This window comes from Astatotilapia calliptera, chromosome 18 (assembly GCF_900246225.1).
Source record: "Astatotilapia calliptera chromosome 18, fAstCal1.2, whole genome shotgun sequence".
NCBI lineage: Eukaryota > Metazoa > Chordata > Actinopteri > Cichliformes > Cichlidae > Astatotilapia > Astatotilapia calliptera.
In genome coordinates this window covers 9,532,849-9,548,889 of record NC_039319.1, presented here as the reverse complement: position 1 = coordinate 9,548,889, position 16,041 = coordinate 9,532,849, and the positions used below count along the sequence as shown (strand labels likewise).

The 16,041-nt window shown below is 40.0% G+C and overlaps 1 protein-coding gene across 2 annotated transcripts in view; it reads left to right on the top strand.

The window, feature by feature from the left end:
* The window catches only part of pigk (phosphatidylinositol glycan anchor biosynthesis, class K), a 33,340-nt gene extending 20,633 nt beyond the window's left edge, over positions 1 to 12,707 (top strand). The window contains exon 11 of one of the 2 annotated variants that reach the window (XM_026149652.1): positions 11,308 to 12,707. In XM_026149652.1, coding sequence (XP_026005437.1) covers positions 11,308 to 11,424 — 117 coding nt within the window. In that variant the 3' untranslated portion in view covers positions 11,425 to 12,707. Of the gene's footprint in view, positions 1 to 2,331; positions 11,288 to 11,307 lie in introns of those variants that run through there. The other variant, XM_026149653.1, reaches the window with a different exon arrangement.
* The last annotated feature ends 3,334 nt before the right edge of the window (positions 12,708 to 16,041 follow it).

The window sequence follows — 16,041 nt, the reverse complement described above, 5'->3', positions numbered from 1 at the left end:
AGGTGATGAACACCTGACAACGTCCAGGCAAAAAGACAGCATATCAAAAAATATTTCTACCTTCTCCATTGAGTGACAGCTTCCACAATGTGGAGCTCTAATGTAAAAAAAAAAACAGAAAGGCAAACAGAAAATCAGACTGTGCTTTTGTTGAGGCTCAAAGAGTGATCCAAAGTCATTTTGTTCTGCTGACATCATGCAGCGTGAAAGATGGCAAGCTGATCAGACACCGTGAACACTTCATCAGACAAAGATTTTTTTTTTTAGTCTGAGTAATATTACACTATAACTAGGTTCTCTTGCTTCAGAATATATTGAAGCATTTAGGACATAATAGTCAGAAAAGTCCCACAGGAGCTGATGAAAAGAAAATAGAGCTAAAAGAAGAATGAATAATGAACTTGGATTGAAGAGGAGGGCAGTCATAACTCCAAATTATTGTTCATTTTGCTCAGTGTCTGCTACAACAACCTTATTTTATTAACAATATTTCAGTTCGATTGAGTAGTAGCAAGCTAAAATATGTTCATTTAATAAATGAAATGGTGCACCACAAACAGTTTTATTGTTTTATGTTAATAAAAAGCCTTTTTGTCTACATAATAGATGCTTCCTAAAGTCTATGTTAGCAGTGTCCCTCCAGTGCGTATTCTGCACTTAATGGATTCACCTTGTCGTTTTAATATCTGTTTATAATAAGCATTCAAGACTTAGTTCTTCCTTACAGTAAGTCTTAGTCATAGGCATGCTGTCTAAACTTAATGGGATGTCATCTTGCAAAGCCTTCGAGAGATCATGGATTAAAGTGAAAATAAAATTGGACTATTTAATACAACAGTTTTTCTGCTGAGCAAAATGTGACAGTTGAGCAATTGTTTCTCTCACTTGAGAGCAGTCGTAGGTTGAAATACTAAGGATTTGAAAGTACAGCCCTCCTCCTGCAGCTCATGCATCTCTTTCTTAATGAGTACGGCTGTTTATGATTGACAAGCCACTGCCAGAAAGCCAGCGCAGGAGTTAGTCTTTTTTTAATAGCTAATCATTAAAAGCCATTCAAAATGAAATCAGCAGCTTACTCTCACAGAGAAAAATAACAACAATCTCTAAAACCAACCTGAGGCTAATGCTATCATGCAATTTTGTCAGTCTTGTAAGCACTTTATGATATTGACATTTTTTTCCGTTTATTCTCATCTACTTTTTTAGTTCCTTTTGTGATAGATTACTTTTTAATGTGAACTTTAAAGTTTGTGCAGTTATTCTCTGTGTAAATATCAACTTTTCCTGCAGGATTTCTCATACTCAGTCAGGATTTACACCATCAGAGTGAAATGCCTGGACACAGAAAACACATTTTCTAGACTAGATTGTCTTAGGTTTGAGGATAAGGACTAGAGGAGGGGAAGAATTTTTTGTCAGACCACTGATATCAAATGAATGATTGTTATGGATTTTGCCTAATGATGCCAAAAAATTATTATACCAGATTACTACTACAGTAAATTACCTTGGCTTTCAAGGTGATTTGAGATGCTTAACCAAGTGTCCAAATGGGCTTTGGGATTTTGAACCAAAGCCTGGATTGAAGCAGCTGTTTTTGAGGGGTCTGAAGAACAGTGGTCTGCACTTCTGTTAAAAGGGGTACAATGATCACTTAGAGTCATTTGTAAAGGATAAACATTTGAAATGCTTCTGATTCAGGCTTCAATGGCCACAGTAGAGCTGCTGTCGCTGTCGTTTGCTTTGATTCGTTCTTTTTTTGTCTCCCTCATGTCAACAGACACTAAACTATTGGTGTTGATAGCAGAGGTCAAATCCAGCTGAACCGAGTAAATGGCAAAATATAAAAGAAAATCTTTGGGTCCTGCTGCTGGAAACATCACTGGCTGACACTGACTTTAGTCTGAACAAAGAAGTCACAGTTAGTTGGGCGAAATGAATGTAGCTGACCAAAGGCCTGAGTCCTGTCAGTTGCTTATTGAGTGTCATGATTGGAAACAGGAGGGGGTCTCCACAGCCAGCGGCACTTTAGGAAATTAGCTGAAGACTGCCCCAGATAAATGGCAAAAACTGGTCTCTTAGAGATCAGCTGCCTTCTCATATAAGAGTAGTTTATTAATTAAGGTTTTTTTTTTAGTAATAATCTCACTATTCAAAATAAAGGCAAACTAACAAAACAGTGGCTTATAGAGATGCTCTCCTTTAAAGCGCTGCTGTCTGCTACTTGATTTCATTTCTTGGTGCACTCTATTTTGGCTCCCTCCGGCTTCTCTTTATATGTGTGTGTGTTTTTGTTTTTTCCCCTCTCCCTCTTATATTTGCACCCAACAGACAAACACACTCGTCAACCCAGTGACCCCTGACAGAGATTTTGATTATAAGCCTGCACTCCTGCTGGATTGAAGATGGGAGTCCTGGCAGACTGAGTCATCTATCTGCCCGTCTCCAAAGTCCATCTGTACTGCAACAGAATGACCAGCGTCCATCAAGCCCATTGACAGTTCTCTTCTTGTTGATTAGCTGTCAAATAGTGTTCAGTACTCTCAGATATCTTATTGTTGTTGTTTTTTTTTCCATTTCCTATTAGACCAGACCATGGCTTGTAAATAGAAAAGTCATCAAAGTGACTAGATATATGGCTGGGCTGTATGGTGTGTAGACAAGCTTCTCTCATTGCAATTGTGGATGTGTGGATGTTAGGAGATGATTAATGCCCTGTCACTGTTGGCAGTTGTCTCACTAGTGCTTTCAGGGTTAGTCCCCTTGTCCTGACACCTTCTCTTTCCAAATTCACACATCTCATCCGATTGTCATTGCCAAATCACTGTGGGTTCATTTCTGGAAATAACTAGAAGGAACTCTTCTTCCCCCCTCCCTTCCTCTCATGTGTGTTGTACTTCTTTTCGCTTCCCTCGCTGCTGTGAGTCCTGGTCTCTGGCGTCAAATTGTTATTTGTTCTTTTGCCAGCTTGACGCCACCCCATATGGCTCTAGAGAATTGAAAATGGAAACAGTGAAAATTAATGCTTCGCCTGCTTCCTAACCCTCTCCCAACCCTCCTACAGTATCCTCTTTGCAGCAGCAACTCTTTTCAGAGCTGAATGTTAGGATTGTATGGATCACAGGAACGGCTCACTGTGTCAGTCTCTGTTTAATCAAATATCAACTGGAATTTTCTTTGCTCAGTAATTATGAATAATATCCTCTAAAAAAAGAGAGAGACAAAACAAATCCTGCTTTATGAGAGACTAATGCACCCACTACTATTACTGTTTCAGTACTTGCGTAAGGCTTAAATGTCACAGCAATACAGTGGAGTGTCCTGGCAGTGCACAGCAGCTGCTGTTCCTTCATTTGGCTTTGCACAACATAAAATTTGCTGCAGTTTTGACCTTGGAGTGCTAGTGTTTGGCAGGGTGTTTCGGAACTCCCTCAGTGACCATTAGCATCCTGCAAGCCCATGTTAATTAGCTCCGATCAATCAGATGGGTAGCTCTTAATTGATTGTACGGGTGAACTGAACACACAACACAATGTGTATGTAATGGTAACATGCTGCTTGAGTGTTGGTTCCTGTCCTTGGCAGTGAGATGTGAATGGTTTTGTCAGTGAAGGTCAGTGAACACTGGCTACTTAACTGCTTCCCTCTGACCTTCCTATTTCTAGTAGTTTTATCCTCTGCCTCCCACCTGAGTTTCCTTTTTCTATTTCGTTTTTACTTTGGGGTAAAAGGGCACAGATACAAAACTCTTATGTACATCTAATGACAGACTATAGCAGACATTTCCCACTTTATAAAGCTGCTATACAACCAAAGTTTCTATCAGTAATTTAGGGTATTGGTTAATTGACATAAAAGTAATAATCAAATAACTTACATTAACAGTTAAGTGTAACATTTCCAAACGTGAACTAATTTCACCCTCTCCTAATTTAATGTTAACATTTTTAATTTGGATTCCTCGCTCCATAAGATGCGTTGCTTCTGATTTTTAGTCCAGTTGTGTAACTTGCCGCACCTCAGCCTTTTCTCCAAGTTTACGTTCCTTAAGAATAGCTTCTTGACAGCCGCCCTTCCACTGAGACCATTTCTGATGAAGATTCAGTGAATGGATCAACTGAAGTACCAGATGCTTCTCTCAGGTCCCGAGTCAGGTCTTTGATGGACTTTTCCCCCCCTCTATTTCTCTGCTGTAGATTTTGTTTTTTTTACTCTACTTGTCCACTTTCCTCAGATTTTTAAGGACACACTTCACACCATGCTGAGATATATCAGTAATCCACTGAGAATCACCTGAGAATATCAAACTTTGTTATCAGATAAAGAAATGGGAACTAGTTATCCATTTGAAAGGCTGCTTAGTAACAAAGTGCCTAAATATACAATTTAAAGCACATTTTTAAAGACAAAACACTGGTTCATCCCTTGTGTTAGGTACCTCTTTATGCTTTAGTTTCTAAGTCAGTGTTAAGTGGTTTGACACTAATCTATAAGATTTGTTAATCACAATGACTGAACTAAAAATGAGTGAAAAAGCGTCCAGTGTCCAAAACAAATTGAAAAGCTTGGAGAACTTTTGCACTTTTTAAAGAATGATAAGAATATCTGGCTTCTTGGAAGCAACATATGAAAACAAGAAGTAGCTCAAGACTTTTTCAGAGCACAGTATATGTAAGTCAGCTGATATAAAGCTATTTATTCGGTCTTTGGGAGGTTTGTATTTGTTATTGTTCTTAACAAGTGCATCTTTTTTTCCTCTTATCCTTATAGTCTCCATTATATACTTTGTTACAACAGAGGTAACAAATGTAAAATGTTTCGCTAAGTACACTTACTAGACACAGGAGTAAAACAAAAATGTAAAGTATGCTTAAAGGATTACTTTATGTAAAAGTAACATTCGGCTAGTTGTTTGATTATTTTGTAAAATCTCCCCCACATTATTGTTTAATATTAAGTTAAATAATCATTAGTTATTTGCAGCAAAATGGTGTGGTGGTCTTTTCTCCTCTTCTTATATCTTTAATATTCCCTTCACCACCTTCTTCGTATATGCTTCTCTCTGCCAGCTGTGCTGATGTGGCTTCCTGTCACAGTCACTCCATCTCCCTTTGGTCTTCTTCACCCCAGGGACTGCGTCTTAAGACGCACATGCACACCCACAAACAAATACAGTCACGCACACCTTTGCCTACAGCTGTCACAGAGGTCAACTGCCCCCTGACAGTCACACACTCCCATTCATCTCTTGAACATATCCAGCCACGCTCTGCCTCATCCGCCAGACTCATTGTCTTTCTGTCAGCCTTTTTGTGTCCTCCCCTGAGAGACTCCCAACTATTTTTGTCAAGTAATTCAGATTTACCTCTGATAGAGAATGCAAACAGAAAAACCTCACAGAATCTCTGTGTTCATATATATAAATTGACTGTTGATGTGTTTCTAAATCAGTGACCTTGCCACGGCATTTCAAACGGGCACAGCAGTATTTGCGTGATTGTGTCAGCATCTCAGTGGGAGAGATCACTGTTGTTGCAGCTCAGTGTTCATTTGACAGGAAAAAATGGAGGGAGATGACTCAAGCATGCTGGAAAATTTAATTTGAATTTGGGGGGACGCCTCTGTTTCAACTGAACTGGAACAGACAGGTCAAATTTGACCGGTCTTTTGAAACAGTGAGGATTCAGCTTGCAGTGTCAGTGACAAATCAGAGCCTGTACCATGACTGCATAATTCTTTTTATAGTTATTTTGGAGAGATTTGGGTTAGAGGTCTGTTAACATGGCCAGTATTGTGCAGACGTTAGCCCTGGTGCCCAAGAAGGTTCCCCCTGCTAGAGCCTTTCTGTGTGGAAGTCTTTGCAGGTAGGATTGATTGATTGATTGATTGATTGATTGGTAATTTATTTCACATTTAGGTGCGAGAGTGAACTGTTGTCTGTCTCATTGACACCCTAGTAAGGATGTATTCAGCTGGCATAGGCTCCAACCTCCCACTGTGTAAACCATGACTGGATGTCGAATTCTGGATACACATTTAAGATGATGAATGGATGGTCTGTTAATGCTGGTAATATAAGACGTTGTTAATATATATATCTGACTAATCTGATCGTTTTAGTCTCATAATAATAGAAGTTAGAGTTTGAAGTGTATAAATACTTAGGATTAGATTAGAGGTGTTGACCAGTAGCTCTCATTCTATGTTTATATCTACACATAGTATTGCAGATGCACTCTGTGTACAACCACTGTAGCCACAGAATATGTACAGGTAAGGTAAAGTGCACTTGAACCAAAAACATGCCTTAATCTGGGGTTCTGCACAAATCCAAGCTATTGTCACCCGTGTAGGCAGATGAATTGTATACTCTAGTCATGGATTTATTTCAAATGACTAAAAATAATTTAAGAGGAAAAAAAGGTGTTTGTTTTTTTTATTTGACACTTTTACACTAAAAATCAGTGTTTCTCAGTTTCATTAGCACTCGGTGGATATAGCTTGAGCATATTTGATGGACAGTTGTTTAGTAACATGAAAAAAACACACACCCACAGCTGGCCTCAGAATCTGACTCATTCAGTAAATCTCTCTCATTTAAAATAAATGAAAGTGATCTGACTTTGTCAGTAAATAGTGTTGATAAGAAAGTAAGAAAGTCTTCAAGGCCTTTAACTCCGGGCTATTTTTGGATGAAACACCCACTGCGATGCCTGTTATGTCTGATGTCAGACAAACAAGACCAAAATCAGTCATCTGAGAAGCTTCCTTAAGTTTAGTCAGTATCTCAAAAAAAGCATGATTCAGATGCTGAAAACATGTCTCTTTTCAGCTTCATTTTCTTCTCTGCTCACTTTAATTTATTCATAGGACTAGATGTTACAATCCTTGTCAGTGAAACGCAGCACTTGCCCTGAGTGGGTTAGAGAAGCCTTCTAGGTGGGGTGAGTTTGCTGCTTATCATATGGTGATGTTTCCACCATTGCAGCACACCAGTTGTGTACGCCGCCGAGGCACTGGTCATTTGGATGCCCACACCACCGCCTTTGGCTCCTTCCATAGTGGCTGCTTTTTCCATCAACATTGGAAAGCTCTTTGACCAACCATCTAAGCCCTCGGTTACCCACCTCATTCAGTGGCCTTCGATGGTTAAGAAGCCCATGCAGCCCACCTCCACAGGATGTAACCTCACTTTCCAGCTCCGGCCTTCTGCCTCATCTGCTGTGGTTGCATATGGCGGTTTATTCCTTACATATGCCCCTTCGATGGCACACGAAAGGATGTTTCTCTTGAAGTGCTGAACGCTAGTAGATACAGTATGTACTGTATGTAGGAAAAGTACTGGCTGTGGGAGATGGACGTTCTACAGAAGCACCTAACATTATACCTATGTTCATGTAAACGCACTTGGTGTGACTGATGCCTCCTTTAAAAAATCTTTTATTATCATGTTTGTTTTTGATGTTAAAATGAATATTCGCTGTTTATTCAGGAGAATAATCTAAGCAGAGAACACCAGATTTTTCTCCACCCCAGCTAACTCTCCAGCTCATTTGAAGGGAATACCGCCTCGTTCCCAAACCCACCTTGCTTCCAAAACTAGCGTGTGGTTAAAGTGAATACAATCGGAATATTCTGGCCAGTGTGTGCTGTACAAATGATGCTTCAAAAGGGAAGGTCTTTACCTTGGACCTCCAGCCTTGATCTGTCCACAAATACCCTAAAGCTTAGTTGTGCGCTTCAAACGCCTCTGCTTTAGCATTCTGGATGGCAGTGGCGCTCTATTGATTTGACTTGATTGAGCTGTTAAATAAATTTTGGCTCAGACGTAATCCAATTTTTACTGCTGTCCTCGGTCTTTCTACATAAGAAATTGGCAGCGTTGTCACGTAACCTGGACTTTCTATTGAAACGACAGCCTTGAGAAGATGTACACTGCAATGAGGCACGAGAACGCAGTCACACACGTTTCCTGAAATTAGGTTTTCGCCTCACTTACCAAAAGCTTTTAAACTAATAAGAAGAATAAAAAGAGTCGTTTTCACCAGGCAAAGCAATTAACATTCGTTATTCTAAGAAACACGTAATAATGCATGAATAGAATCAGGTGTTTTGCATGTGCGAGTGTGTCTATGGATCACTGTAATAATCACTGGGTCAATTTCATCATCATCACCCTGTCTTCACAAAATGAGATAAGCCTACTTTATATAACAGGAGCATTAAGTTGGCCATTGAAAAGACTGAGATGGGGCCATTGTTTAGCTTTGATTTAATTGGCTGATGGACAAAGTGTAGAGTAATTAGCAAGCAAAAAAACTCACCCAAATCTTAATGTAACAGAGTTATTTTAAATCATACAATTTCAGCCAGTGTTTGAGGTTTTAGATGCCAAAGACAGCATTTGGTGCTTGGCAGGTGGTTCTTTCAGATACTGCATATATTCAACAAACGGTACAGAACTCTTTCCTATCCTCTAATATACCCATACACATAAATACATCAGAGGATTCCACTCTTCTTATGCCAAATCAGCAGTCCTCACTGCTTATATGAAGGGAAATTCAGCAGAATATAACATTGCCTACTTGAGTGTATTTTCAAAGCAACTTAAGACTTTCAAAACGGAAACGCTGCCAGTCAGTCAACAGGATTTGATGAAATAAATATTCTATCTGCATCATCATTAACTCATTACACTGTATACTCTGATTTTATAATAGTACCCAGTGATCCCAAACAGTTTTTCTAGATCTTTAGAGCCCTTTAGTTAATACAGATATTAGATTTGTTTTATACTATCTGAAATTATTAAAATATTCAATTGTAAGTTTGAGTAAATTACTATTTAAACATTACAAAAATGTGCCATTTCTCTAACTAGTTTAGTACATGCAACCACAATCATAAGGACTGCTGGACTGAGGTGGTGGGAGTGCATCTAGAGCCAAGACGCAAAAAAAGGGGGGGATAAATCTGTCGAATATGTCTGATATCGAGCCACTTCTGAACCAGAGGCAACTTCAGAAGCGTCTTAGGTTGGCTAAGGAGAAAAAGAACTGGACTGTTGTTCAGATGAAAGTAAATTTAGCATTTCATTTGGAAATCAAGGTCCTGGACTCTGGAGGAAGAGTGGAAAGGCTAGGTGTTTGAAGTCCAGTGTGAAGTTTCTGTGATAATTTGGGGCACCATGTCATCTGCTGGTGTTGGTGGTGGCCGATCCTCTGTGTTTTATCAAGTCCAAAGTGAACACAGCCATCTACCAGGAGATTTTAGAGTGCTTCGTGCTCTGAATTGTTGCCAAACTTTATGGAGTTGGCGATTTCCTCTACCAGCAGGGCTGAGCACCTGCCAACAGTGCCAAAACTAGTACTAAATGGTTTGCTGACCATGCTATTACTGTGTTTGGTGGGATAACCACCTTGCCTGACCCGATTTGTCAAGAGGAAAACGAGAAAGACGCAAAAATAGAGATGAAGGCTACCATCAAAGCAACCCAGGCTTCAATAACACCTCAGCAGTGCCACAACCTGATCGTCATAATTCACACTAAATGAGCCCCAACACAAAGTGTTGAGTATACAAAGTATACTTGAGTATACTTTTCAGATTGTGGACATTGTAAATCCTTTTTTATTTATCTGCAGGAATAAATAAACAAGTAAACAAACTAAAATAAAATAAACAAAGTCTTTAAATATTTCACTTGGAATATATCAGTTTACCTCATGTGAAATAAATTACAGAATATCTCTGGCCACAGCCAAACTTCAGTCTTCATTTTAGTCTCAACTACACAGCTATAAAGTTCCATTACTATCTTGCAGATGTTGCTTTATCACAAAAACTGCCAGACGTAAATATGTGCTAAAAGAACTTAAAAAAGTAGGTGCCTCCAGGACCACATTTGCATGATGATGCGCACACACACACACACACACACACACACAGACAGGCTGACTCAGAAGATGAAAACAATACCAGCTACACTATTGCAGCTGGTAAAAATATCTGATGAAAGAGTAAGCAAAAAAAAAAAAAGAGGACAGATATGAGCAGACATTACATGCCACATCTCACTGAGTGCTAAATCTCCACTGTTCTTTGGGTTGTTGGTATATTCATGAGAAAAATAGCCAGGCTTGCCAGATGCGTCACTACTTTGTGCATGTAAACTTTTACTGAAAATACAATTAGAAAAACAATTGCATGGATGAGAGTGACTCAGCATGAATCACTCTGTAAATACATAAGATCAAAACAATATGCAGAAATATCAGCAAATCCTGTGTGAGGATTATAGATTGCTATTGGTTTCACTTGATTTACAGGGTCTGTTGTAGTTAACTTTAAAACTTGTCTTTTGCCTGTACGCTGGCTGTGAGGTTGTGGGTAATAATGACTTTGGACTAGGCTTTCACCCCAGTGTCTAATCCCCTAGGGCCTGTCAGTCTGCTGTCAGCTCGGCTCTGGCTTCTACTGCAGTATGTGCAAGTGGGTGTGTGTGCCAAGCCAATATTGATGTGTATCAGAAGGAGTAGATGTACTGGATACTGGAGTAGTACTGAGGAAAGCTGCACAGACACAGATCTCCTAAGCACTTTCGGAGCTGCTTTATAGTACTATATGTCGTTCTACTGTTGTGTGTGCAGCTTGTGGCTCAGTCGGACTTTGAGCACTCTGCTGCGTGTTCATCCGCTTTGCCAACTTTTCAGGTTTTGGCTTTAGGGAATGCCTTGTCTGACTGGTGATTTCCCGACTGGATAATGACAGCTTGTATAGGGAGGGATAACAGAAATCTCTTAAGTGCATCCTCGCAGCCCATCTATAGCTTTGTCGCCAGCAGTGGAGTTAGGAAGTTATTTTAGAGGTTAAATCTCATCTCCCTCCAGAATATTGCAGCCGCATTAGCATATAAATGTGCTCCTTGTGAGATGCATGTTTAATACGAGCGAAATTTAAAAGTATAATCATACACAAAGTGATGATGTGGCAGTGAATGGGACAAACACAAGACAGGGGAGGTGTACTGATGAGCTTTACCACCTGCTTTTTTTGTGCGAACCTTTGCGTGTTTGTGTGTGTGAGACGGCAGATCGTGTACATAAAGTGCGTGAAGAGATAAAGCGAGTGTGTGCGTGCAATTCTGCGCCTGCCTGCCTGCGTGAATGACAGAACAATCAGCGGTGGCCTCAACAGGAGAAATATACACACTATTACTAACCTGCAATCTCACCCCGCTCCCCTCTGCTTTCCCTCCCCCCCCCCCCACCTTACCTTACCTGCCTCACCCCTCCTGCGATTCAGAAACCAAAGCAGAAAGACTGGCACCCTCCTGATGGCTTCATCCTGGGCCTGTGGACTTTAATCCTCCTGGTGTTTTTCAAGACCTACGGTATCAAGCATCTCAAACACATCTTCTGAGCCTCCTGTGTTTATACCGCTGGATGTAAAGCTGCAGACCCGTGATATTTGAGGGAAGGAGCGGTTTGTGACAGGCTTATATTCCTGGAAATGAAACCGAATTGTTTGGAATGACATCTGCTGCTTGTTTGGAAACTGAGTGATTCTTGGTGCCTTTTTTTTCCCTCTTTTACTTTGAAATGACCCCAGCTCATAGATGTAAACATTTGTGCTCTGTGTTAAATGTTTTATATAAAAAAAGGACAACTGCATCACACAGCCATTTTACAAGAATTTTATGGGTTTTGTTTTGCAAAGACTTGAACATTTATTTTTCTTTGTGTGTTTGTGTCAGATGTTCTGTTTTTGTCGAGCCATTCCACAACTGCACTGTTTTCGGTTAAAAATGCACTAAACTGAGTCTGCAGATAAGAATTTAATTTATTTTTGGGAGCGCGTTGCTCTGCATATTTTAGCAGCAGCCTTTTTGTTTAAGTGCTACTCAGAATGTCTGCTCGGTCAGAAAAAGAAATTGTGAAACGAGGGCTGGCTGATTGGCTGTGAGTGGGCTGTAGAGAGATCAGTATTTAATGTCTCTCCTGTCCAGATACATTACACCCTTTGACCGTCATATCACACTTGTGAAGGATAACAATCGTACATAATCCCATCTCTCGTGATGGACCCATCCACTTTCCCCATTCACTAAATTGCCCTCCCTGTGGAAACATCCATTAGCTCCCCAGCCTTGCACTCTGCTGATTGTATTCTGGGTGATGGACAGCCATTTCCCCAGCCATTCTGCGTCCCGTGCTAGGGCAGCGATAAGTGAGTGATAACCTAGTAAGCCACCGGCCGTCCCACACGGGGTAAAAAGAGGAAAACATGCCTCAGCATAGAAGTACTCTCTCCCCTTCTGGTCTTGTATAACCACTCTACATTAGGCTTATTGTTGGAGGGAGGTGAGTGATGCTCGGAGCATATGGATTAAACCCACCCATTGCGTGTCCACTGCCACTCTTCCTTGCAGCTAAAGTAGAAAATAGATGGAGTTGGAAATGAAACCATATGTTTTGGAATGCAGCTGCTGCGTCAGCCACATTGTACCTTTTCTTATACATTATTTATGCAACACTTCTTATTTCCTTTTCCTTCCCTATTTTCTAGTTCCCGTAATCGTATTCCTCCTGCTCCACCGTCAGAGAGCACAGGAACATTTTTATACCCTGAACTGGAGGATTTTTGATGCCCTGATTAAACATGAAACACTGAATCAAAGGAATAAATTTACATCTTTAACTGCCTGATTTGGTTCTTTTTTTTGAGAAGATATTGAGCTTCCTTAATTACTCTTAAATGGTGTTACAGAGTAATACTATTTAAAGGCACCCGATCTGCTTTTACTGTTCCAAACCTTGAAGGTATGCCTGGCAGAGCTGATAATCTAAGCATATTTATGCCACAAATACATCCTTGAAATCAGTGCTGCTTGAGTTGACTTGCAACCCTGCTCTGTCTTCCTTTTTTCCCTTTACTGGAAACATTTCAAACAACCAGGGAGGTTTTCAAATGCAGTTCTCTTTCACTGAGTATTGTGTTTCAAAAGAAAAGCAACTGGGCCCAAGTCTCCATCTACAATCAGCGTATACCAGGGTGGCAGAGCAGCCCTGAGATGTCCCCGTTTGCCAAAATAAAGCAACTGTGTCTCAGATGGATGCATTTGATCTTAATCCACTTCAAAATGGACTCCACATCCTCTCCATCCCACTTAGGCACTCTGTGGAATTGAATATAGTCAGCCTTTGAGTGTAGCGCTTGACTCTGCTGCTATTATGATTTCCCCAATGCTAATAAAGATCAGTGTCTATCTGCCTTCACACCTCACTTGGTGGGGAGAAACCAGTGACAGGACAATATTGGAGCAGCCATCTCCAAAAAGGCTGAGAGATTTCAGGCTGAAGAGTCGGGCACGGTGCTCTGAATATGTCACACAGGTTCTTCAAAAGACGAGCAGAGTCGGTATTCACCAGTGAGCGCACACCCATCTGCTCATTGTCTTTAGAAGTGGAACAGCGTCGACATTGGCCCCATGTGGCAGCCTGCTAAATTTAATGATTTACACACAAGCACACCAACGCTGTTTGGAGACGGTGTGTCTGACAGGTTGTCCAATTTCCATGGAAACTCCGGATTTCCAGCTGCTTGCCTGTCAGTGAGCCTTTGTGTTGTCAATCATTCCCAGGAATGATAATAGTAATTTTAGCAGTCACAGATTTTCACTCATCTGCAACAAAAACGGGCATAAATCATACTCCATGGTGCTCGCTTACTGTACTTTTGAATTTAAATGGCTTTCTCTCAAACTTTAAGGGAGGAAACAAAATTCAGTGCACAGAGATATTCTCACTATGGCTTACTTTTATAATTGCAGCCCTGTATTAAACACGAACAGCTTTCCAGCTTTTGATCCAGATTGTCATTTTAAATTCATATAAGTTGATTTTACCCCATGTAGAAATTCAGAAAAGTGAAAATTCATGAGCTCGGGGAATAGATGGGTCTCATTATGAATGCTAGGACTGAGATGTAAAGATTTTTGTAACCTTAGAGACCATTTTGGTCTCTCCTAAAATGTCACCTGTGGAAAGACTGTCGCAACAACCAATAGTTTTGTTTTTTTTATCAAGTAGGAACCAACCACACACACCCAGTATGCCATCACAGTGCGAAGACAAGGAGGAAACGCATTTCGAACACAACCTTCCAGAGCTACACATCAAACTGACCAGAGACCGACCGACTGGGCAGTAGCTTGAAAGCTGGCCTTGCCATCACATTTAAAAAAAATAAAATAAAAATGTGATGGCAGTTTCAAATAATTATACCTATAGACCATTTATAATAACATAAGGCTCATTAAAATGGCCCTTTAGAGCTACAATACCGCTCAGGAAAATTGTGTCATAGTTTCAGAGTAGCTACCAAACTACTCAATTAAATGGATTGATATTTATATATTACCTTTTTACTCAGTTGAGCATTTAAAGCACTTTCTACTGCAAGTCTCATTCACACGCATAGGTGTCAAGCATCGATCCACCACCTTCCAAGTGGCAGATGACTTGCTCTACCACCTGAGCCACAGCCGCCCCTTGCTGTGTATCACTTAGGCCCATTGTAGAATAATTGCACAGGTTGTTTTCCAATCCAATTCCAATTTCTTTTGTTTTTTTAAGAGCAAAAAGTTTTTTTGTGTCTCATTGGGGATGTTGGTGTCTTGTTTATACTCTCTTAAGAACATCATCTACACTTAAGCCCTACCCAGTGCTTTTAAATGTGATACCAGTGAGTCATTTACAACAACCAGGTGTGGTGAGAGTGAGAGGCTGTCACAATTGCTAAACTCTGCATTTCATAAACCTACTTTATGCCATGACAAGGAAAACAAATCTAATCATTGCTTTTAGTTGTGTACCAGAAAGTATTGAAAACATCATTCCCTGAACAGCTATTCTAATAATTCACATTAATCAAGTTGGTATGAAGCAGGAAAATACTGTTCGCTCCAGTTTAAATACTATGCTTTTTTCCTGTATTATGCGCTCGTAAATGACTAGGTCTGAGTCTTTTAGAGTATTGGTCTAACAAATGAGGTATTTCAGGACATCACCTTGGGCTTTGAGATTTTTTTTCTCCGTTTTTTTCTGAGATTTATTAGAGTACTGTAACTCCAGGCCTTTAAATTTTCTACAGAGCGTTTAATTTAGTTTCCCACAGAAGCCTCGTGTTAAACAGTCTTAATTTGCAAAATCCTAAATTGTTTTCTCATCCCTGCTGTAATGTTACATTTTAATATGACTGTTGAAAGAATTTTGTTTACACCAAACACATAAAAACTAAACTTGTCAGAGTAGATTGTATATGCAGGAATCCTTTCGTAGTACCATTTCATTCAACAACATCACAACTGGGAAACAGTTCTACACTGGCTTGAGAACCCATTGTTACCGTAGCATAATAGGACTGCTGTACGTTAAAAGAAAAATTACAGAGCCAGCTGATGGAGGGGGATAAAATTCAGAGATTAAAGTCATTTATCATCCATGCATCCATGCGTCTGTGTGAGGTTGGCTCAACTCATTACCAGCAGACCCTGCTGCTTACTTATGCCTCAAGTAGATAACCTAACAAGGTTATAACCTATACTTCATTATTGGATTTATCAATAAATGCTAATAAAGAACTCTTATTTTAGCCCAGCATCACCGTATTTACCTCCGCCAAGGAAGTAATTATTTGTATCAAAATGATTGATTGCATTGAAATCTTTACCAGAGGGAGGGGCTTGGTCCAACTTGAAGATGATTAGCTTTTGGAATTGATCCAAAGCTAGATTCAGATGCAGAACTTTTTAAACTGCTATAACAGCTATAACATAGTGTAGCTACACAAATATGCACAAATATCACATTTAATTTGGGAGATATCGTCTTGATGTTCGCAGTGAATGTCAAGACAGATATCTGGATGAGCAGATATCTTATGTATGATGTGGAGGGATTTGTAGCCCTATATATGTCTATGTAGTCCCTGCTCTTTTATCATGTGCATACAGACTCATTAGCTTCCTCACTAATG